A 24,195-nucleotide genomic window follows, 5' to 3' on the forward strand; every position below is an offset into this window, starting at 1 on the left:
TCAACAAAATAAGCGGATAGAGGGTAAGACTGCAGTGGTAAGACATCCTAAAAAAGGAGAAAACCTGAAGGTGAACTCTATTGTAAATCTGATCCTTTTTCAGTTTTACAAATGGTTTGCTGATGGTTACTCTGGCTATGAAACAGTGGCCTACCAGTATTATAGTACATTTGGGAAAAAAAGAAGTAATAATATTCCCTATGAAAGGTGTATTAAGTAGATCAAGTACATATATAGAACTGTCCAACATAACAATGACTAAGAAGCATCTTCTCCTCTCCATCTCTCTGTGCAAAGCTTTTCTTTCCCTCCAAGCCAAAGTCCTCTCCAGGCAAGGCCATGCTCCCCTGTGAACTGAGTAAAGCCGTTAAAATGGAAATCACTGTTTTCTTAGAGATATTGATCTTTGGTTACTAGGACCTCATCCCAAGACCAAAGAGGTCAGCTAGAATCACTTGTAGACTGAAATGAAAAGGGTCCCCTATCCCAGGAGAGGCAGAAGAGCACTTCCACTCTGATGTTTAAACTCATGAAATCCATGGGTCAAAGTTTAATGTGATAAGACATCAGCATAACATGGCACATCTGATCAGGCTCTAACACCCAAAGGAATGACTGACAAGCCAGATTCAAGTTCTAACACACTGGTAATTAATTTCTCTTCAAATAGCATGCCTCATTTCTTTCCAGTAAATCAGGACTAAAGATAACATACAGGGTCTAAGCTCTTACTCTCTTTAAACAAATTGAATCACTACTAATATACCTTCTACAGGGTGTTCAAGGTAACTATTTTGAGTATAAAACTAGGATATTTATGAGCTTTCACGGTGTACTTAAATTGGAATGACCACCCACTACTTAAAGGCTTTCCTTAAAATAAGAGTTAGTAAAGGTGGCTCATGAAATTAAGCCATTTTGCTTTTTCGAGGTTAGTGCACAAGAGAATAGATTACTGAGTAAAGTACTACAAAGTTTAACATCAGTCTCTCAACAAACATGTGCTGAAGGCCTTAAGATGTGCACAGGACTTGGAGCGCAACTCCTACCTGCCTCCCAGGGCTTCCAGTCTAGTTGGCAAGACATGACCTAAAGTAGTACCACTATGCGCTAAAAATAAATAGCACAGACCATACCTTTTCTTTTTTAAGATTTTATTTATTTGTTCATGAGACAGAGAGAGAGACAAAGACATAGGCAAAGGAGAAGCAGGCTCCCTGCGGGGAGCTGGATGCAGGACTCAATCCCAGGATCCCAGGACCACAACCTGAAAGGCAGATGCTCTCAACCACTGAGCCACCCAGGTGCCATCCAGACCATCCGTTGTTTTCTACATGTTTTCACAAAGAAGACTCTGGTCAGAAACTCACTTTAAAGAAGAGGAAGATGAGCTGAAGGATGGCAGGATTCTGAAAGGGGAGAAGGGTCCTGCAGGCAGCAGCCTTTCTGTTTATGAAATATTTTCACATCGGCACTCTTCTGAGTCTTACAAGAACCCCGGAGGATAAGAAGCTAAACAACACCCACAGTTTACAGATGGAAAAAGTGAGGTTCAGAAGGCTGGACTAGTCCATATGATAAGCAGTGAAGTGTCCAGCAGCCCAGTGGAGGAGAGAATAAGGAAAAGAATTCAACCAGAGCATAGGACCTGTGGGGACACAGCATTTAGAGAGGAAAAAAAGACAAGACTTGTACTGCAACAGCCTAGGTGAGAGGCAATAAAGGCACAAATTTAAAAGCCACACAGAAACTAGATTAGTAACACTTGTTTTAAACTTTAAATCACCATGAAAACCACCACCACCAAAAAAAATAAAATAAAACCTTATTGTCATTCTTTTATAGGTCGGTTTCTGGGAGGTAAACCTCTAACCAACGAATTCTCTAACATCAGAAATCTTAAAGAGGCTTATATATTAAAACGGGCATTGTCAACAATATTGCTGGAATCACAAGTTCACGCATTCCTGATTGCCTAAATAGGCAATACTTTTTTGCAACTCAATAAGCAGTATTATGCCTTTTACAACGACTGCCCCCGATTTGCGGATTTTTCCGTTCAGAACAGTTTAATTTGGACAACTGCGGGTCGACTTACTTCCATATGTAAGCCCTGACTCTTCCAAGGGCAAGGACCTTACAAACATTCGCATAATAAGGAAGCCACTGTATCAGAGGCAACTCTATGCCCGTCTGGTCCCCCCAAAAAAGCTATCAAAAGGTCGGAATCCAGCCTGGAAGAAGCACCTTTCAGGCACGGTTCACCCCAGCCTCCCAGCCAGGGCCTCACGGTCATGTTCTCCCACAGTAAATGCCCCAGCGCCCTTTCCCGCTGCTGACAACTGCTCAGTCCCTGCCATGTCAGCCTCCCCCGAGCCGGAGCAGAGGAGCTGAGGGCTCCCGGGAAGCCTCCAGGCGGCCGGGCGGCGGCCGGGCGGCGGCCGGGCGGCGGCAGGGGCAGCGCCTCGCGGACAGGGGCTGCTCCCCAAGCCCTACTCACCGCGACTGGGCGGCCGTGCTCGGGGCCGTCGGCGGCGTCGAGGCGCGGGGCCGAAGTCGGCACGGCGGGCGCTGGGGCGGCGGCGGCGGGCGCCGGGGCCGGGGCGGGGGCCGGGGCCGGGGCCGGGGCCGGGGCCGGGGCCGGGGCGGGCGGCTGCCGGTGCTTGCCGGCGCGCTTGGCTTTGGCCTGGATGCAGCGCTGGTGCAGAGCGAAAGTGTGCTGGCGCTCGAGCTCCAGGCGCTCGGGCGACACGGCCTCGTAGCGGGCCTCGCAGGTGCTGTGGTGGCGCCGGCACAGCTCGATGCGCCGGCGGAGGCGCTCCATGACCGCGCTGTGCCGCGGCAGCGCAAACTCCGCCATGGGGCAGGTGGGCAGCACCATGGGCCGCGGGCTGCACTGACCGGGCCCGGGGCGGGCCTGTCGGGGCCGGCTGGCACTGCGGGTTCCGCACCTCGCCGGCGGCCCGGCCGCCTCACGGCCGCGCCATGGCCCCGCACAGTGCGGAGCGGGCTCGCGCGCGGCGGCGGGTCTTCGTCGGGCCCCGCTCGGCCCGACCCGGGCCGGCGCTAGCTGCCCACCTCAGGCTTCGGCCTGTCCCCGCCGCCCCGGCCCCATTGTTTTCCGCGCCGCCGCCGCCGCCATCTTAAAATTGTTTTCAGGGCTCTCGGAAGAGGGCGGGGCCCCGGCAGACGACCCCGACGTCACGGCTGACAGACAGGCACCGCGGCCAATCAGCAGGAAGAGCGGGCCGCCGGAGGGCGGGGCGAACGCGCAAAGAGGCGAGCTGGGGCTCCTGAGCGGAGTTTAAAAGGAACTCTCAAGTGAGGGGCGGAGGGAAGCCCCTGGGCGGGCCTCAGAGCGTGGCGAGGGGCCAAGCATGACCGACAGGAGCCGATCCTCCACGCCACCCCTCGCCGGCAGGCCCTTCCGGGCCCGTGGAGGGAAGGGGCAGTGCGCGCCGCGTAGCTGCCGGACCGAGACGCTCGCCTGGCACCTCCGCGCTTCACCATTTTCTTCCCCTGTACCCTCTTACAGTTGTTTTTCACAAACTCGAAAGGAGCCGTGCTTTTTTCAGTGTCAGCTGTTTTCCGACCGCATTCCTTACATCCGGCCTCATAATTGATCGGAATTGTCCATGAGTGAGCTTTAAGAGGTTTTGCTCTTGCACCATTCTGAATCACTGGGGCTGTCAGTTTCCACTTAATGTAAAAAGCAGCAGCCCCAGCAGACGTGAAGAGGAGGGTGTGAAGAAGAGTTAGCTTCCTTGGTGGTGGTGGTGGTGGGGGGGGGGGGGGTTAACTGTAAAGGATAGTGCTTCAGCCAAAAAACAGGGAGCCTGGCCTGACATTTAAGGATGGTGACTTAGGTAAAACTTAGTCATTCAACAAAATCCAACCAGAGACTATTACGTTCTAGCGTTATAACCAGCAGGCCTCGGAGGTGGGGGACTTGGGGAAAAAACAAGCAATGACTCAGTACCCAAACTAGGTACCTAAGCCTGCGTTGGCCCGAGAGACTAGAAAGGTCAAGGTCACCCAGGAGGTGTCAGGAGGCTGCACAGGACAGTCACTACCAAAAGCTCAGACATTTGTTACAGTAACTTTTTACCAGGGCCCACCAAAATGTCTTATTTTAAAATCAGAAGGAAAAAAAATGAGTTCTTACTCAAGTAGTATGTGTTTTTATACAAATGCAGGGGAAAAGGGGGGGGGGGGGCGAAGGCAAAAGTGCCTAGAGCTCAGGAAGGCCACATCAATGATTCTTTTTTTCCAGTCTACCAACATGTATTTTACATTAGAATTAAACTATTTTCTAATAGGCGAGATAACAGTAACTAAGAGTACTACACTCCGCTCTCTTCTGGTAAGCAATCCAAAAGCCTAAAAGCACTTAATTAAGTCTTGGCCTAACTATCAAAAACATCCTTGAAATACGCAAGTAAGCACAGATGAGTCTGATTCTGAACATTCTCTAATAAAAACTTAAAAGTTCAAAAAAAAATTTAAAAGTTCAATGGCTCTCATATGTCTTAAAGAATATTATCTACAAATTACTGCCTCCCCCACCCTGCTTTCTGAGCTATCCCTATTTAACCATAGAAACTACTGACCCCCAATTCAGCAGCAAAAAGAAGGCAAAAATCTACACTGAATTGACTGGATCGAATCCACATGGTGACATTAAGTAATTACTCAACCGTCCGCATTTTCTGCAATAAAACACCTGAATTGAAAATTACCATGAAGAACGTCAGTCAAAAGCAGACACTTAACATAGGGCTTTAATATAATAACATTTGGTGATGTGACAATCTGAGAAAAATGGAGAGTATTTTGTGGATAAGAGGAACTGAGGAACACAATCTGATGGAGTGGGCATTTTACAACACTGTGACAGACACCCAGCACGTCAAACTATAATGTAAGTGCATTTTAAGAGCTAAACACTGCTGGTCATTCATTAATTAATGTATCAGACATTTAATCGGAAGGGCTGCACCTTTGACATGGTGAAAAAGAGAACCAAGGAAAGACTTTTGTTTCTTTCTTTCTTTGGTGACGAACTGCTAAATAATTCTGGAAAGGCAAATGAACACTAATTTATACTCGTCATTCCACAGCTCAACTGAAGAAACTGTTAGATGAGACACGAGATGGAACATCAATGGACAGTGAGGAAGGCAGGTTTCTGGAAATATAATAATCCCACACATTTGCATCAAGGAGAAACCTGCAGACATATTTTTAGGTCTTGCTAAGTAACTGTTTATTTGCACTCAATACATTTGGGAAAGTCTGCTACATAGCTAAGGTCACTGTGACCACAGAACAACAGATGAAAAGAATAAAGCACTGAACAGCAAGAAAAATTCATCCCACCTTCATAAGAATTTCAGTGAACCAGTAAAAAATTGAAGATAAACAAAATAAACAGATACAGCCTTCATCTTTTATGAATATACTTCCTCCCCAAATCTCCCCAATATAAACACTTTGGAGTGTTTATATATTCAGTGCAAGAAACAGTATCATCGGTACATCTGAAACGCCTCTGAAGAAAGAATAAAGCTAAAACAATTCTGAATATATTTCAGTGTGGTGTAATAATGATATTACACTATAGTGATGGGGGAGAGGCTCTGATAGCACCCATCTGCATTCCACATGAAAAAAAAAATCTAAGATCACATCTTAAAAGAATTCTACAAGCCACATACCCCCCCAGAATTTTTTAACAGGACTGCTTTATCATGTAATTTAAGACACAAATGTTACATGAACTGCAAATGAAGACTTAAAAAGTTTAGCAGCTAAAAAAAAAAAAAATTCAGAATTCATGCTGTTATGCCACTCCTCCCATAAATACTTTAAGCCTGTGTTCAATTACAGATTCTGAATTGGCTCACCTCTGGCTGAGACTTTTCAAGTCTTGACACAGAGCAAAAGAAATGGATAAAAATGAAAGACAGTATCTTATCCTGTACTTTGACCCTGGAAAGGTGTGGGTCTGCTTAAAGAAGGAAGAAACATACACTTAATCACAATAAAGCTTAACACTATGCGGAGCTTATAATCATTTTCAGTGACGGACTGCAAGCTGCGCTGTGAAGAAAATGCATAGCAGAGGAGAAAGCTGGGGATCTGGGACAACTGGGAAGGAGACAGTGTCAACACAGTGGAGGAAGTGATGAAAACATCTGCGTCTGCTTGGGAGCTCCCATGCCCTGGGAGCATTCCTCAAACAGCCACCTGCTCCGGAAGGCTGGAGCCCAGACACTCCCAGTTGTGGAAGCATGACTGCCCGAATGCCACATCATACCACCTCCTCAACGGACTGCAGAGCCGTCTGGGAACAGAGCTGCTACCAAGGGCAACAGAACACACGCACTGTATGGTCTAACCAACACCAAGAGGAAAAGTTTCTTCTTTCTGTATATCTATTTTTAATATAACTGAAACAGAACCTTTTATAATTTGGGCTTCCATCCAGTCCATCTCCTCAGTTTTCTTAGGAGGAACTGGGTGATGGAAGCAAGCAAAACAAGACTATAACCACAAATGACTGCACTTTAAACAATGATTATCAATTTTAAGGGACAGAGAACACTTGAATGTTTCATAATACCAAACTTAAAAATTTGGTTATAGAAACTGCAATTCATCCCCCAAACATTTCTAAAGGTTGGTGTTATTTCTGCATGGACAGATTAATATATTAAATTAAGCCAAGATTTTAAAGACTGGCAAAGTTCTATCACTCTATTTTAAAAAACAAAGATGTTTAAAAACAAAACAAAACAAAAAATACAAGTTAGTTGCTTCATGTTACATTTCACAACTATTAATGTTATATGCCTTCTTTCTACAGAAACAGGGTCCTTTATTTCACAACAGCAATTATTTACTGCTTAGATGTTTAAAATTACACGGGCTAGTGTTCGACTGGAACCTGTTGATGGTGATGTCTGGAGGTTTTCTGAGTTCAACCTAAGGTGTGCCAGGTCCTCTCCCAGGACCATGCTTGCAGGGGAAGGGGAGGAGGGAGAGGAAATCACAGATCAAGTTCTTAAAATTGTTTCACTCTCTTCGTGGCTTTCTGTTTCTTGGTGATCTGTTCAAAATTTCATCCTCCTGTTGGTTGAAAAAATAAGAAATTCACTATAATTAGCATGCTTTAAACACGTAAAACTTCAACAAGTTTTCAAGATCAGCCAGGCTGAGGGTGAGCCATCTAAGGAAAAAAAAGAGAACAAAAATAATTAGAAGAAAATGCACCAAAAATAACGTTTGTCTTGGAGGTGGTAGGGTTATGTGTGCTCTAATTTTGTCTGTATTGTTTTCTGTAAACATGCATTTTCCTCAATCTAACCCAAAAACGTTTTCTTTAAAAAGGACCAGATGCTCAATCCTGAATAACCTAACCTACTGGCCTGTGAGCACATTAGCCTCGTTTTGAGGCTGAGAAAGCTAGGATCTAAGGGGATGGAAGACTATCCCAGCCGAGTCCCACATAACACTCAAGACTACAAGCTCACAGCTCCTCCTACTCAATGTAGCAACTTCTTATTTTGTGAGAAAGACTGAGGAATATAATATTTATGCATGACACTGGCCCCTACCTGAAAGAAGTACATCTAGCTGAAACTACATTGTAGCTGAGACTGAATATAGCCATAGGAAATATAAACACCATTGACCTTTACCGATGCTGGGGCAGCTGTAGAAGGTGGAATGGCAATTGGGTAGGGTTTTCCAGGGAAGAGCAGACCGAAACAAAGTAGTGCTTGGAAAAAGACTTCAAGAAAGGTGTAGATTATTCTCTTTCCCTCACAGTCCTATGGACCTAGAAGTCCAATGAGTTCTCATCCTCTCCTCTCCTATCACTCTGCTCCGAGCCACCATATCTTGCCTGCATTATCACAGCAACCTCCTAATAAGTCTCGTTGATTCTCCCTGGTCTGCAGAAAACACAGCAGCCAGTGTAATCAGATCCTGTCACTCCTGTGCCCCAAAACCTGCAATGGCTGCCCATTTCATGAGGAGGAAAAGCCAAGCCCACACCATGGCCTCAGAGACCCCCCCTAATCTGGAGCCTTCCTCGACCTCCTTTTCTCCATCCCCTTCTCTACTGGCCAGACTGGTCTTCTAGACTACTACTTCAGACCCCTGTCCTGGCCATTCTCAGTGCCAGGATTATTCCTCTTATGGACACCTCCATGGCAAAGTCCTTTTCTCTCTTCAACAAGGCCCACCATCTCAAACGTTGCAACCCATCTCACCTCCCATACTTCCAGTATCTTTTCCTGTCCTACTTTCATTTTTCAGGACCTATCGCTTCCTAACACACTGATACTCATTTACTACTTCTTTATAACGCCTACTGCTTATTGTCTCTTTCTTCCCCTTGGAATTTACGCTCCCCAAAGGAAGGGTATCTTTGTCTTGTTCACTGACAATGTGTGGCCCATGATGGGCACTCCATAAATACTAGTTAAATGAACAAATCCATGAGCAACAGGGACAAAAATTTCAGAATACAATGAAATCATTGTTCAAGAAATACTTCCCACCTCACCCCCCCAACCACTAGACCACCAGGGAAGGAAATATATTTTTTCAGGGCACAGCGAGGAGGGGGCGGGAGGTGGGAGACAGACGTGTTGAATAATAACCTGAAGTTCCCATCTCCACAAACATTTGATTGGTTTTTCCCTGAAACCTTCTGCTTATTCCAGAAAACATCTGCAGCACAGAAAAATGCTTCTGAGATTCAAACGTAGTTTAAAATTATCCAAGAATACGTGTACCTGTATTGCTAAGAATTCCACTTTCACAAAATTAATTCTAGCAGACTTTTTTTAACTGCCACGGCCAATGAAAATGACCCTAGGAAAATACACCCCTACTTAAATGCACCTTTGCCTGAGCTGCTTGAGCTAGAAAACATTACTTCCCTTTTCTATTACCTCTGCCTTAGGTTTCCTATCGTCCTCCTCTTGACTGGCAGTGCCGCCATCTTCTTCAGCATCACTTTTTTGCTTCTCTTCTGAGACAGAAATCAAAAGTACAACCAACTGAGCAAAACATTGTACTTGTTTTTGATAATCAGACCATCTGCATTAGAACACACCTCTGAGAGTCTAGGGCAATCTTTATTGTAACTTGCTTCTGAGTCTTAAACACCTCAGGGCCATGGCTTAAACAGATATTCTGGGGTCTACTTACCAAGTTTTTCTTCGCCCTCCTCCTCCTCATCGCCCTTGTCCTTTTCCTCTTCCTTTTCTTCTTCCTCCTCCTTCACATCTGGCTGAGGAGCGTCTGTCTTCTTATACTCCACAGGACTTGACTGTTTCTGGAATATTCCCCCAAAGTGCAAACATTTTGTTCACATTTTTAGGTACTACATTGTAATTACGGAATGCCTACAAGCAAAGTTCTGTACAAGGCCATATACTAGCATAGATAAATAAAAATGTCAAGACAGGATTTCTGCCCCAAAAGCTTTCTCTTTAGTAAGCATATGTGTGTTTCAAAGGCAGAAGATACAGTCAGAACAAAGGAGTTAGGCAAGAATATGCAGATATAAACAGCCAGGATGACCGAGGCGCACACACACAGAATAGTGGTGGGGGAGAAGGCTGAAAAAGGAACTTTGGGAATCACGTTACAAAACATACTGAATGCAAGGTGAACATAATCCTCACTTAATAGGAGAGTGCCTAAACAAAATTTTCTTCCCTGGTTTTCGGATTGTATACAACAGAGACTAAATAAGAAAAACAAAAATAAGGCTGGATTATCCCCACATGTATTTTTGTGGGGAGGACAGGGATGAGGCTGAAGGAAGAATGAATAATGAAAAACATCAAAGACCGAATTATAAAGTGCCCCTATGACAGAAGGAAAAGCTGGTTTGGGCCCAGATGGCTGGTTTTGTATCTAAGTTGTTGGGTTTTTTAGTTTTGTTTTCCAGAAAGCTGCTACCAAATATTAGGAAGAGTAATACAGCAGGCTTAAATACTACTAGAAACCAAAGAGCTGTAAATCCTACTCCCATCTGGGCACAATAAATGGCCACTGAGAGCAGTGAATAAGGTTTCAGACGTGGCCCAGTCATTATTAAGAAAACCTCTGGCAATAGATCTTAGTTATACTAATATAACAGAAAAACCCATACCTTTCCAGAGCAGCAGAAGAGGATAACAAGAAACACGGGCAGAGCTACGGTCAAAACGTAGACCACCCAGAGCCACGGGCGCTCCTCAGCTGCCTCAATCATCTGCCCCACCACACCTGGCTGAAAAACAGGACAGGACAGACTTCAGGTCTTTGGTTTTGACACCAAATGTAGTCTGCACTATTCCACTGTTCAATTTCCACATGGCACTGCTCAGGCTCCTCCTTTGTCAAAAAGTTCAAGCCAACATATTCATACAACATAAAAAGGAAGTAAGAGAAAAGTCTCTCTTCCCCCTACCCCCACTCTTCTCATCAAGGTGATTTCCCTTTCACAGATCTGAGAGCAGGTTTCTTAATTGCCTGCTAGAGGCCCCCTTAACCTCAGGGCCAGTGAATGAAGAATTTCTTGATCTCAATGTCTCCAGCTCTCTGACTCACAGCTCTGATATGTGGCCAATTATGTGAAAACTGCATGTACTGGTAAACTAAGACTCAACATTTAAGAGTACATTAAAATACCCTAAGTGGCAAATTTTGTTAAACATATTTTAGCATGTTAATTAAAAAACAAAACAAAAACAAAAAAACCCCTACATACAACACTAAATAGGGCAGCTAAATCCACTACATTAGACTAATGAAATAATGTCCAAACACCCAGTATTTTGTCTTTAGCAGGCATCTGGTCATGCATCTTATGCCAATATTCTCAAATAAAGGAAAAGATAAATGCTAGGAAGAGAGCCTGCCACAAAAGGAACAATTTGTCACCCGCAATATCAGTCACAAATGCCTAAGAAGAAGTGAGCACGAACCTCGGCAGCCCCATCAGCTGCTTTCTTCAGACCCCATCCATCATTGGCCCAATCATCAACTACTCTTCGATCCCCACAAACAATAAAGTTGTCAAAAAAAATGTCTGAGGTCATAGACCACAGTTCCAAACCAATAGCGCTAAAAGGAGTCATTTTGAAAGGTTCCAGATCTTCAAAGAAATCCGGATTTGGTATCTTCCGGGGTTTCCAGATTCCCTGGAGAAAAAAAAAAATGTATTTCCAAAAATCACTTCAGTTAATGAACAACACAAATGTATGATCAATCTAAGTAAGAATTAAGATGAATCCTGCATGACCAATGAAAGCACATCCTGACTTTGTAAATGTTACTGAGTACTAGGGAGAAAATGATGAAGATGTCTGGACTCCTAACTACTTTCAATTTCTAACCTCAGCAATGACCTTGACCCAAACCCACACCTCACTCTGCTGGGCACATTCCAACAGACTCTTATCAACAAACAGCCTTGAACAAGTACAGACTTGCTCGGTGGCAATTTGCAATGTACATGACCTTCAACCAGCAACTGTACTTCTTGATAACTAGCTAGAGGAATAGTTACCACATATACCCAGACATGCACAAGGGTGATCACTGCAGCAATGACTCTCAAATAAAAAATAGCAATCCACCCAAATGGCTATCCATAGAACAGCTAAAGGGTGGTTTTAATTAAAAGGCAATTTTAATTTATCTTATTGCTTGACTACACAACCAAAAATACACTTACAAACAGAAAAGCATACAGTAGTGTATGCACAGAGACACAACTGATATTCACATTTTAAAGGGGGACAGGAATGCCTGGGTGGCTCAGTTGGTTGAGCATCTGACTCTTGATTTTGGGCTAAGGTTATAATCTCAGAGCCTTCAGATTGAGCCTCATATCAGGCTCCATGCTCAGAGAGGAGTAGGCTTAACACTCTCCCTCTCCCCCTCACACATACACTCTCTCTGCTTCTGAAATAAACATTTAAAAAAAAATAAGATAAAGGGGGACAAAGTGGAAATTAATGATGACTAATCATTTGACTAGGATAGAAATCAAAGAGACCAGGGTCTGAGTGCTTAAATCTGCAGCAAAGTTGCAGCATTCTAACATCACCATCTGTATTCCTAGAGTTTCATTTGCACATCACAGTCTTTTTTTACAGAGATATTGAGTGAAGTACTGAGCAGACTTGTGGTTAGGGAGCCCCGTCCCGTCTCCACACTCTAGCCACCCTAACCCATGGGTTGCCAGTTTGGATCCAGAGGCTGCAACACTCCTACCACATGACAGCAGGGTGCCCAAATCCCAAGCTTTCCATTTTTCTTTTCTGTTTTTGTTTTTATTTAAGATTTTATTTATTCATGAGACACACACACAGAGAGAGAAGCAGAGACACAGGCAGAGGGAGAAGCAGGCTCCATGCTGGGAGCCCAAAGCAGAACTCAATCCAGGGACTCCAGGATCATGCCCTGGGCCGAAGGCAGGCACCAAACCACTGAGCCACCCAGGGATCCCTCTTTTCTGTTTTTAAACGCAAGTTACAAAGCAATTAGGAAAGCTCTTTCCAGTCCCTAGGTTTATTTTTCAATACTTAACATATAAGCTCTCTCCGGATTCTGAAGTTTTTTTGTTTTAATAGACTCCATGCCCAGCATGGAGCCCAGTGTGGGGCTTGAACTCATGACCCTGACTCTTGAGACCTGAGCTGAGATCAAGAGCTGGAATCTCAACTGACTGAGCCACCTAGGCACCCTTGAAGTTTGTTTTTAACTCATTAGTTTGAATACAGTATCAACCATGCAGCCTCACTATAGACAAAACTTCTATCCAAACAGATCAATGAGGCAACCCAACCATCAAAAGGCACAAACCTGGTAGTTAGGATTGTCAATCATGGGAGGCTTCCATTTGCCCTTATAATTAGGGTTGTCAATCATAGGTCGCTGCCAGACACCACACCCAGGGGCCGACTCACACTTAGGGTTGGCGATCTGAGGAGCCTCCCATTCTCCATCCATATCTTCATCCCTGTAGAGATACAAATTACAAGTGGATTCTGTGATACAGGACTAGGATGGCCATGGCAGGACTCCCCTAAAACCCTGCAGTGATGTTTTCAGTGTCATACTGTGACACTAGAGTATCATCTTGTTCCTGCATTTCCAGTAACAAGGGTTTTTCATGACAGATGCATTAAAGACAAACAGGTAATTAAATGTGTTGAGCTCTACACACTTAAGTTGCACATGGCTATATTTAATCATTAACTTTTACTACAATAAAAAAGCAGGTTAATTTAAAAGCTCTTACCAATCCTCTGGCTTCTCTGCATCTGGATCAGGTACATATTCGGGTTCATCATCTAACCAGCCATCAGGCTTCGTAGCTTCTTCATCTGGAATCTTAGCAGGGGCATCTTCATCCCTTAAACACAAAAGAAAAAGCTAGTTATGACAACACTGACCAAGAATAACAATGTGATCCCACTTTGTGAATCTGAAACAGGGCAACCTGAAAATATTTAAGTCATGCTTAATCAAAATCTATAATTCCTTCTAGAAAATAGAATAGAATAATTCATCCATCTGATAATGATCTAACATTCGGAATACATAGCAAGCTCTTACAATTCAATAAGAAAGACAACCCGACTTAAACACTGGCAAAGGATGTGAACAGACATTTCTCCAAAGATTAAAAAATGGCTAGCTAATAAGCACATGAAGTGATGTTTAACACATCGTTAGCTATCAGGGAAATGCAAATCAAAGCCACAATAAGATATCATTTCATAGCCACTAGGATGGCTGTAAGAAAAATGACTGATAAAAACAAATGTTGGCAAGGATGTGGAGAAACCAGAACTCTCATGATATCACTAGTGGGAACATAAAACAGTATAGCCACTTTGGAAAAGTTTGGCAGTTCCTCAAAAAGTTAAACAGAGTTATCACATGACCCAGCAATTCCACTCCAAGAGCAATAAAAATGTAGAACTACCCAAAAACCTGTAATGAGTATTCATACCAGCATTATTTATAGCCATTGTCAAAACAGGGAAACAATCTAAATGTCAGTCAACTGAGGAACGGATAAAGTGTGGCAGTACTATGTGCTTTGAAAAAAGAATAAAGTATCGACAACCCATGGAGACAGAAAAATTAGTGATTGCCAAGGCGGAGGGGGGAACAGGAAGTAACTGCTTAATGAGTATGGATTTCTTTTTGGGTGATACAATTGTTCTGGAATTAGTGGTGACGGCTGCACAATACTGTGCATATACTAAACTGCTGAATTGTACCAATTAAGAGGGTGGATTTTAGTATGTAAATTTTTTTTTTAGTATGTAAATTTTAACTCCAACAATTACTCTTAAAATAAAAGTTCATCAAGAAGTACCTAATTTCAAAGTTTTACGCAGTTACTGTGAAACAGTGCCACTTTACTGGTACGCAAAAACATCTTCTATCCTTCGTCAGGATTATGCTTCTTTTTGAACCATGCTTGTTTTAAATTAACTTCATGAGGTCTTAACATTCAGCGGGACACTCCCACCCCCAAAATAAAACAGCCAGTTAAAGAGTATGATACTGAAATAGGCTGAGTCCAGATCTATGTTCACAAATATACAAATAAATTCAATGTTTACACTAGTGCAGCATAAAAGTTCAGGAACACACATTCTTGAGGAAGGAAAAACATCAGCTAGAATTTATTCTTTTCTTCACTTCCTGACATTTCTGAGAGTCATTGTATAGGAGTTCAAACATGTCCATAAACAAAAGTACAACCCTGACTACTTTCACATTTCATTACTCTCCAATTTGTACCCTACAAGAAAGGCTACACAGTATATTTTCAAGTTCACTCACACATGTCAAGCTCACTCCTCCTCCTTTTGTACACATTGTTCCTCCTCAACTGGGAATACCAATTCCCATCTTCACTATTTGGTTAACTCCTATCCCATTTCCAAGTCTCAGTTTGACTTGCCCTGCTGCAAGAAACCACCCCTGGATCAGGTACACCTGGTGCTCTGATCATTTACTAATACCTACTATTAAATTACTCACCACACGCATGCCTGTCTCACAAATGGTCTGGGAGCCATGTGGGCAGCTGGTATTGTTGTGACTTTGTATTCCAATGCCCAATACAGAAGAGATATGTCTTGAGTATAATTTAAATGGGAAATATATTATTTTTCATATTGAAAATTAAAATTTCAAGACTTTCAGGGGTGCCTAGATAGCTCAGATCATGATCTCAGGGTCCTGGGATAGAGACCCGTTTAGGTTCTCGGCTCAGTGAAAAGTCTGCTTCTCCCTCCCCCTCCTCTCCTCCCCCCTCCACTACTGCATGTACACATACTCTCTCAAATAAATAAAATCTTAAAAAAAAAAAAAAAATCAAGACTTTTAAATGTGAGTTCATAGAAGCAGTGGAAGGGCCAGGCCAAAAGAGGTTCTGCTACAAACCAACCATGTTACCACAGGCAAACTCTATCATCAATTTCAGCATTTTGTGGCTTATGAAATGGTGTTAGGCAATCCAGATGACCACTATGGCCCCTTTTCAGCTATAGTGGGCTCCATTTTTCCTACCATTTAGATGACATCATAAATTATTTAAACTATGAGATCTTAGCCAACATTCAGTTGTTTAAGCCATATGGAAGATACGAAATGCTGCACGGCAAAGACTCACCAGTCATCTGGTTTGACAGCATCAGGATCTGGTATTTTTGGTCTTTCATCCCAATCTTCAGGCTTCTGGTCTTCTGGGTCCTCAATTTCACGTGAAGGATTTACAGGAGGAGTCATGTCATTTAGTAAATTTCCACTATTCACAATAGATTGGTCCACTAGTATTTCAAAACTATTATCTGGATTCAAGACTGAAAAAAATTAAAAGCAATTTTAAAAAATAAGTGAATTCCCCAAGCTCTCTACCACAACAGATCATATTTCTAATAAAAAACCGGGCAGCCCAGGTGGCTCAGTGGTTTAGTGCCACCTTCAGCCCAGGGTGTGATCCTGGAGACCCGGGATGGAGTCCCACATCAGGCTCCCTGCATGGAGCCTGCTTCTCCCTCTGCCTATGTCTGTTCCTTTCTGCCTCTGTGTATGTGTGTCTCTCATGAATAAACAAATAAAATCTTTAAAAACAAGAAAATGAAGCATAGAGTAATGACCTCAGGGTGCTAGAATAGGAACATGGTCTTGGAGCCTTAAGTAAGTTAACTCTCTCTTCCTTATCTGTAAATCGGAAGTGCTAGTTCCTCTGGATTTTTTTTTTTTTTTAAGATTTTATTTACTTATTCATGAGAGAGACAGAAAGAGAGGCAGAGAGAGAAGCAGGCTCCATGCAGGGAGCCCGACATGGGACTCGATCCCGAGTCTCTAGGACCACAACCTGGGCTGAAGGTGGCACTAAACCACTGAGCCACCCGGGCTACCCTCCTCTGGATTTTAAAACTAAAACAAATGATACATAAAATTTAAAGGTCAAGAGACTTCACTTAAAAAAAGAGACTTCATTTACGGACATTAAAAATATTAAAACACCAAACGTATATAAATTGAGACTTACTGTAAAGCCTGGATCCCACACCTAAATGTCTCATAGGCAACAGACTAGGTTCCAGCACATCCAGAATACTAGGGAAAGCAAGGAGTGCCTATGCACTGTTTTCAGTGATAATGAAGACCAGCAACATTATCAGTGATATGTACTGTCACAGGGAGATTCTTAGACTTTTGTGAAGACAGCAAATAAAATATAGCATGTCCAACTTTTTTTGAAAGGTTTATCTGAGAGAAAGCAAGCTCATGTGCGCCTGTGAGCAGAGAGGGGGAAAAGTAGAATCCTCAAGCAGACTCCCCGCTGAATGCAGAGCCTGATACAGGGCTCAGTCCCACCACCCAAAGATCATGCCCTGAGTCAACATCAAGAGCTCAACCAACTCTGCCACCCAGACACCTCTACTACATGCAACTTTAAATAAGAAATTACACACACAGCCAAATACATAATACTTCAGATAATTTTAAATGTCTTTTGTCTTGCTTATTTCTAACTTTTGAATTCTATACGAAGTAGGTATTTTTGTTATAAAGAAAAAAAACATTACTGTATTCTTTAGGAAAAGCGGCATGTCTGTATTTGCTCAAACCAGCAGGAAAAGCTTCACTTAGGTGAAGAACACATTCCAGGGGCCCCACAGTGGCTCGGTCAGTGAAGTGGCTGGCTCTTGGCTCCAGCTTGGGTCCTGGTCTCGAGCCCAACGCTCAGTGAAGAGTGTGCTTAAGGATCCCTATCTCATTCTCTCTCTCTGCCCTTCCTCCCACTCACATGGTCTCTCACTCTCTCAAAAATAAACAAATAAATCTTTTAAAAATAGTAATAGATTAAAATAAAAAACACATTCCAATGTCCAAATGATTAAACTCAACTGTCTAGATATTGGAGTAGCCAAAGTTCAATGGAAACATCATTTGAAAAAAAATGTACAAATATTTCTATTGTGTCCTATTATTTAACATGTCATCAATAAGACACAATGGGAGAAAAGGAGGGGAACCAACAAAGCTCTTTAGGCACATAAAAGCTTACTCTTTAAAATCTCAAACCCCACTTCTCAATTCAACCTATGGGAAAAGCAGCTTTTTTAGTGTTGAGAAATTAAGTTCTTGAGACATCTGGGTGGCTAAGTGGTTGAGCGTCTGCCTTTGGCTAAGGTCATGATCCCAGGATCCAGGGTGGAGTCCTGCATTGGGCTCTTGCAGGGAGCCTGTTTCTCTGCCTATGTCTCAGGAATAAATAAATAAAATCTTGAAAAAAAAAACCTTAAAAAAAAAGATTAAGTTCTTTTCACCACTAAGATATCAAGTCAACAAGGACTTAAGAATCTCTGTATCTGCAGGCCTGAGTCTTTTCTGGATGTATAAACTTTAAATTAGGTGATAAATGTATGCGCCAGAGTACCCCCAAATACTATGTTTTCTTACTTAATGTATAAAGATGTGTTTTCTTGTCAGTAAAATAGGTCTTCAGATCTGCATCTGGCCTCTTAGCATGCTTTTCTTCATATACGCCTGTTTTGGGGTTTTTGTGGCGGAAGATGAAGTGCAGTTTATAGTCTTCTCCACATTTATCTGGACCAAACATAATCGTATAAGGGGTCTTGTCGTGGAACTGATCCTTCAGAAACAAGAATGAATTATTTTTAAGCGACTCAATCAAAGGTATTCAAAGGCAAACTCTCAAAGTGTGCTACTTCCTCTAGTAAAGTCCCAAGTAAATTTTGGGGACATTAAAGAAAAAGTTAATTCATTTATGAGGTTTATACAGATACTAGTGAAAGGAATAACGAGAAATTACCAGGAAACTTTACATGAGAATATATGAAAGTGCTTTAAAAAAAAAAAATCAGAGTATGCATGTTATTTAGCATCTTCTTTAGTTACTGCTTCTCGCATAAAACAAAGAAATAAATTTGCCAAAACTAAAAATTACACAGAACAGAAATCAGAGGTAAGACAGAATGGCTTTGAAATTCACATTTTAAATAAAAAGCAAAGAAGTGTCAAAGTCAACGTTCCCAATCCTCTAAATATTTCAACAGCAGAAGAGGTCTTCATTTTCCCAAGTCTTAGAAGATTTTCTTTCCTTTTCTCTAACATTCTTAAAAGACAACTGTGGGTGGCCACATAAGGTAACAGGAAGTACCTACCAGGTTGAGTTCGGGGGTTTTGGAAAGCAGTTTCACATAGGCACCACCACATTCTATTCCATTTTGGAAATTAACCTCATACCTGATTTCAAAGAGAAAAGCAGAAAACCATAAGGCATCTTGAAAAGTCAAATGTCTTTATTTACTTCTCTCTCCCCATCTTGGTCACATGTTTTATCACACAGGTCATACATTTATCCTTAAGAAAAATTCCATCTTCTATTGCTTTTGAAGACTTTTTTTTTTTTTTTTTTTTGAAGACTTTTTTTTAAAGTAATTTCTACACCCAACTGGGACTCAACTCACAACTCCAAGATCAAGTCTCATGCTTTGCCAACCCAGCCAGCCAGGCACCCTTCATCTTCTATTGCTTTTCAATGGTTACTCAACCACCCCCCCAAACATAAGTAAAATAAAACAAGACCTTATGCAGATTCCCAGTATACACTATAAAATCCTGATCATCTGCTATCAGGAGAAAAATTAGCCAATCGTTTCAAAAGACTTTTGGGCAGGAAAAAAATACTAGATTATAGGATGCTTAAATATATCCCGAACCCCACTACTGTAACATATAATTATTCTAATAATTTTTTAAAGTAGAGTAATAATTTCCTGAGATCTAGGATGTTTCTATCAAGCATACGTTTCACTCACTGAACAATGAGAGGCTTGGTATCAAACAGGAAGGGCTTGTTGAGTTTTGCAGAGATGGCATGATGCTTGGCCCGAGACATCAACACAAGCCCTTTATCACCTGGGAGCTTTGTTTCCTTCATTTCATCTACCTCCCACTTTCCTGCAAGACATCAGAAAAAATAATTCCACTCCCTACTTATACCTTTGAATAGCCCTTAAATGGGAACAAGCAAAACTCCAAGTTGTACACGTCTATCATACTGGCAAATTTTTAACCTATCTCACTTACCTATGAGAGTAGCCTATTAACCACACACACATGTGATGAGTTATAAGACCTGTAGCATATTCACTTCATCAATACTGAGAAAGACCTTCCATTTCCAACAGACAGCAGCACCACTATCCTGTGGTGGAAAATAGTCAACATGTCTAATCCTATGAATACACAGCAAAGCTTCCAAGGAAAAATCTTAAATTGTATACATACTCCTTTCAAACCAGCCTTAAGAGATGCTATGGAAACCACATGTGAAGAAGCCTCAGTCTGCTATTCTATGTAAATCAAATGGAATTCTCACCGTCATATTTGGCAATTTCATCATCAGTGTCATCCTTCTTGGCTTTTGATAAAATCCACCTGTAATTAAGACAAATCCCCAAATTAAGATTTAAATGATAACTGGTCTGTAAAAAGAAAACAATGTAAATACTAACAAAAGCAGGATCTACCCAGCTCTTCTTAGCTTACTTAACCACTCTACTTTCAACTTTTAAATCTGCCACACAAACAGTAATACATAGTATTCAACTCACAAACCCATGAGTTTGTGAGATAAAAAAAAAAAACTATCAAACCCATGAAATAATTCCAGTTTTTTTAACATTTTATTTACTGAGAGAGAGCGCGAGCACATGCGTGAGCACACGAGTGGGAGGAGGGAGAGACAGAATCTGAAGCAGACTCTGTACTGAGCGTGGAGCCCAACGTGGGGCTCAATCCCATGACTGTGAGATCATGACCTGAACTGAAACCAAGAGTCAGACGCTTAACCAACTGAGCCACCCAGTCACCCTTCCACTTTTTTTTAAGGCTCAAAAGAAAAAAATTTCTCAGTTCAAAAGACATATAGGGTCAATGGGTAAAGAGAAATGGAAATTAGACCCACATATTCTAAAAACTTTTCTAAATGGACATGTTCTGAATTCTCCTAAATAAGCACAAACAGTGGGGACATAAAATAGTTAAGGCATTTTACTTTATAAAATCCTATCCAAAAAGGAATCCACCATCACATTTACATGAAGTATGCCTCTAAGGCAGTTTTCCCTAGAAATGCTTACCCTGACAGAGTTCCTCTGTCAAAGGAATCAGCAAAATACACTTCCCCTGTTGGAACTGGAGCTTTATAGGTGACCTGTGTTAAATAAAAAAAATGACTCAAGAATTGAAATTTTCTTTTCTTTTTTCTTTTTTTAAAAGATTTATTTATTTATTTATTTATTTATTTATTTATTTATTTATGAGAGAGAGAGAGAGAGAGAGAGAGAGAGAGATAGGCAGAGACACAGGAGGAGGGAGAAGCAGGCTCCATGCCGGGAGCCCGACATGGGACTCAATCCTGGGACTCCAGGATCGCGCCCTGGGCCAAAGGCAGGCGCTAAACCGCTGAGCCACCCAGGGATCCCCAAGAATTGAAATTTTCAACACAATTCCCTTCTTAGTAGGATTTGCTTTAGATTATCCCAAATTTTTATAACTGGCTCTTGATTCAATGTATATAATTCATCACTGACAATATGTAAGAAAGGCTGCTATTTTAGCTAACTTTTCTTAACCTTGGAAAAGGATCCAAATTTAACTTCATCCTTTGATTATCTCAAGAGGTAAAACAAATAGATTCAAAGACCACTTCATACCTTTGGAGATGTAGGAGCGCTGGTATCTGGTTTTGATTTGGAGTCTTCTACCTCTTCAATAACATCATCGAGGTCGTCCTCAATATCAATCATATCATCATCATGTCCTTCATGAGCCTGAACAATAGTAGTTCCAAGGACCAGTAACATACACAGCAGCCATTTCCCTTCCATGATCTACAAAGAAAAAAGTAAAATAAGTTAAATGTATTGTTTCTTTTCAAATATTCTGTAAAGATCACTGACCTCCCCTGTTTTAAATATTTTATTTATTTATTCATGAGACACACACAGAGAGAGAGGCAGAGACACAGGCAGAGGGAGAAGCAGGCCCCATGCAGGGAGCCCAATGTGGGACTCAATTCCAGTACTCCACGATCATGCCCTGGGCCAAAGGCAGGCACGCAACTGCTGAGCCACCCAGTGACCCCCACTGACCCCCTTCTAATTTAACATGAAAGCTTTCAGGAAGGGCACCTGGGTGGCTGGCTCAGGGCATGATCCTGGGCTCCTGGGATCAAGTCCCACGGCAGGCTCCCCCCATAGGGAGCCTGCTTCTGCCTATGTCTCTGACTCTCTGTGTCTCTAATGAATAAATAAATAAAATCTTTAAAAATGTAAAAATAAAATTAAGACTTTCAAATCAGAGCTAAAAGAACTTTATTGTGACTATTTCATTTTATAAATAAGGAAAGTAAGCCCAGAAATAAGGGATTTTCTTAAAATCAGCTAGTTAAAAGAATGACTTTCAAGAAAATTTCAAAATGAAACTCAAAACGATTATCCCCATATAAATGTCACGTTCACTACCTAGATCCAGGGTGTCTGAATGCAACTTCACACTAACTTCTTGGGTTTACAGAGTTTGAAGATGGACAAAAGCCTTTTTCATATACTAAATTACTATCTATAATGACATGGTAACAGAAGAGCTAAATAGCCTCACATTAAAGATTTAATATAGATATTTTTACTGTTCAAAAATCATCTAGTTTAGATTTTTTTTTTTTTAGATTTTATTTGACAGTGCACAAACTGGGGGAGTGACATTCAGAGGGAGAGGGAGAAGCAGGCTCCCTCCTAAGCAGGGAGCACAATGTGGGCTTCATACCAGGACCCTGAGATCATGACCCCAGCAAAAGGCAGACACTTATTAACAACTGAACCACCCACGCATCCCTAGATACAGTTTTAGATTATTGTTTTAAGACTCAACAAAAATATTAAACTAAGGACCAGCTACTTTAATCTCTTATTTTTTAAACACTTCAGTGCCTTAAGCATTGTATTAGACTGTCATGGGTGTTAGTGGGTCCTCTTTCCAAGGACCACAGATCTAAAGATATAAAAAATTGAGTCACATGGATGCACAGTATGCTTCCACAGTATGGAGTACAGTTTCAATTCTGCAAGATGAAAAAGATGGATGATGACTGCACAAGAATGTAAATAAATTTTATGCCACAGAACTGTACACTTAATAATGGTTAGGATAATAAATCTACAAACAACAATTAATTTTAAAAAAATAGTAAATCTTATGTGTTTTTAACACAACAAAAAAATTTAAGAAATACAAAACCTGAGCTTAATATTTTTGGCCTCTTGATTATAATGAAGACCTTTCTCAGGAAAAGTCAAAAAAAAAAAAAAAAAAAAAGAGGAAAAAAAACCTGAGGAAGCTCCTTCATAAACTTCGAATGGCTCCCATTCACAGCCAAGGCTGCCATTTTGACCAACTGAGTTTCTAGAAAAATGTAAATCAATTTATTCTAATGCTCAATTTAATGCCAAATTCCTTATAAACTCTATAATCCTTTATAGTGAGTAATCCAACACAAAAACAAGGTAAATTTGCATGCATCAGTTAGTGGAATTTATTTATTTATGTATCTTAGGACTGTGACCACAAAAATTTTTTTTAAATTTTATTTATTTATTCATGAAACACAAAGAGAGAGAGGCAGAGACATAGGCAGAAGAAGCAGCAGGCTCCATGCAGGGAGACCAATGTGGGACTCGATCCCGGGACTCCAGGATCACGCCCTGGGCTGAAGGCAGGCGCTAAACCACTGAGCCACCCAGGCATCCCTGTGTTCACAAAATTAAAGAAGGTAGAGATTGGATTTCCTAAATGCTTAGCATTTAGTGCAGAAAATAAGTGCTAAATAAAATCATTCATAACGTTTCCTAGGGCTATTAGTTTTTAGAAAAAACTCTTAATGTCAACATCCTGTTTCAGTTTCTTATATATTAAGAAAATACAAGTAATCTCTCATTTATTCACTGGGAAGATCCATTTTCTGCAATCAAAACAATAAACAATGGCATAGCAAAACTGCTGTTTGATTTACAACTTATTCTCTGAAACTAAACAGGTTGAGTCAATCCTATTATCTAAATCAATTTTATACAACTCTCAAGTTTTCTCTCATAGAAACAATGCTATAGAGGTGCCTGGGTGGCTCAGTCAGTTAAGCATGAGTTCAGCTCAGATCAGGATCTCAGGGTCCTGGGATGGAGCCCAGTAACAGGCTTCCCACTCAGCAGGGAGTCTGTCTGACCCTCTCCTTCTGCCCTTCCCCCCACTTGCATGCACTTGCCCTAATAGATCATAAAATCTTTTTTATTTGAGAGAGAGGGAGAGAGATTGCATGCACACATGGGGCCGGTGGGGCAGGGAGGAGAGGGAGAAGCAGACTCTTTACTGAGCAGGGAGCTCAATGAAGGACTCGATCCCAGAACCCTGAGATCATGACCTGAGCTGATGGCAGACACTCAATTGACTTAAGCCACCCAGAGCCCCTTTTTAAAGATTTTATTTATTTATTTTGAGAGAGAGTGAGAATGTGCAAGCAGGGGGAGGAGCAGAGGAAGAGAATCTCAAGCAGAC

The 24,195-nt window shown here is 41.6% G+C and overlaps 2 protein-coding genes across 7 annotated transcripts in view; both read right to left on the reverse strand.

Annotated features, from left to right (window-relative positions):
• The window catches only part of MAML1 (mastermind like transcriptional coactivator 1), a 49,999-nt gene extending 45,373 nt beyond the window's left edge, over positions 1 to 4,626 (reverse strand). For both annotated transcript variants that reach the window (XM_025446782.3, XM_049116474.1), the window contains exon 1: positions 2,501 to 4,626. In XM_025446782.3, coding sequence (XP_025302567.1) covers positions 2,501 to 2,881 — 381 coding nt within the window. In that variant the 5' untranslated portion in view covers positions 2,882 to 4,626. The remainder of the gene's footprint in view (positions 1 to 2,500) is intronic.
• Positions 4,627 to 4,763: 137 nt separating this feature from the next.
• The window catches only part of CANX (calnexin), a 50,661-nt gene continuing 31,229 nt past the window's right edge, over positions 4,764 to 24,195 (reverse strand). For all 5 annotated transcript variants that reach the window (XM_049116476.1, XM_035696725.2, XM_035696724.2 and 2 more), the window contains 14 exons: positions 21,303 to 21,479; positions 20,727 to 20,800; positions 19,964 to 20,022; positions 19,401 to 19,542; positions 18,744 to 18,825; positions 18,019 to 18,211; positions 15,716 to 15,905; positions 13,319 to 13,432; positions 12,880 to 13,036; positions 10,995 to 11,210; positions 10,178 to 10,297; positions 9,226 to 9,352; positions 8,967 to 9,046; positions 4,764 to 7,131 (listed from right to left, as the gene is read on the reverse strand). In XM_049116476.1, the coding sequence (XP_048972433.1) occupies positions 7,078 to 7,131; positions 8,967 to 9,046; positions 9,226 to 9,352; positions 10,178 to 10,297; positions 10,995 to 11,210; positions 12,880 to 13,036; positions 13,319 to 13,432; positions 15,716 to 15,905; positions 18,019 to 18,211; positions 18,744 to 18,825; positions 19,401 to 19,542; positions 19,964 to 20,022; positions 20,727 to 20,800; positions 21,303 to 21,476 (1,782 nt within the window). In that variant the 5' untranslated portion in view covers positions 21,477 to 21,479 and the 3' untranslated portion in view covers positions 4,764 to 7,077. The remainder of the gene's footprint in view (positions 7,132 to 8,966; positions 9,047 to 9,225; positions 9,353 to 10,177; positions 10,298 to 10,994; positions 11,211 to 12,879; positions 13,037 to 13,318; positions 13,433 to 15,715; positions 15,906 to 18,018; positions 18,212 to 18,743; positions 18,826 to 19,400; positions 19,543 to 19,963; positions 20,023 to 20,726; positions 20,801 to 21,302; positions 21,480 to 24,195) is intronic.

This window comes from Canis lupus, chromosome 11 (assembly GCF_003254725.2).
Source record: "Canis lupus dingo isolate Sandy chromosome 11, ASM325472v2, whole genome shotgun sequence".
Taxonomy (NCBI): Eukaryota; Metazoa; Chordata; class Mammalia; order Carnivora; family Canidae; genus Canis; species Canis lupus.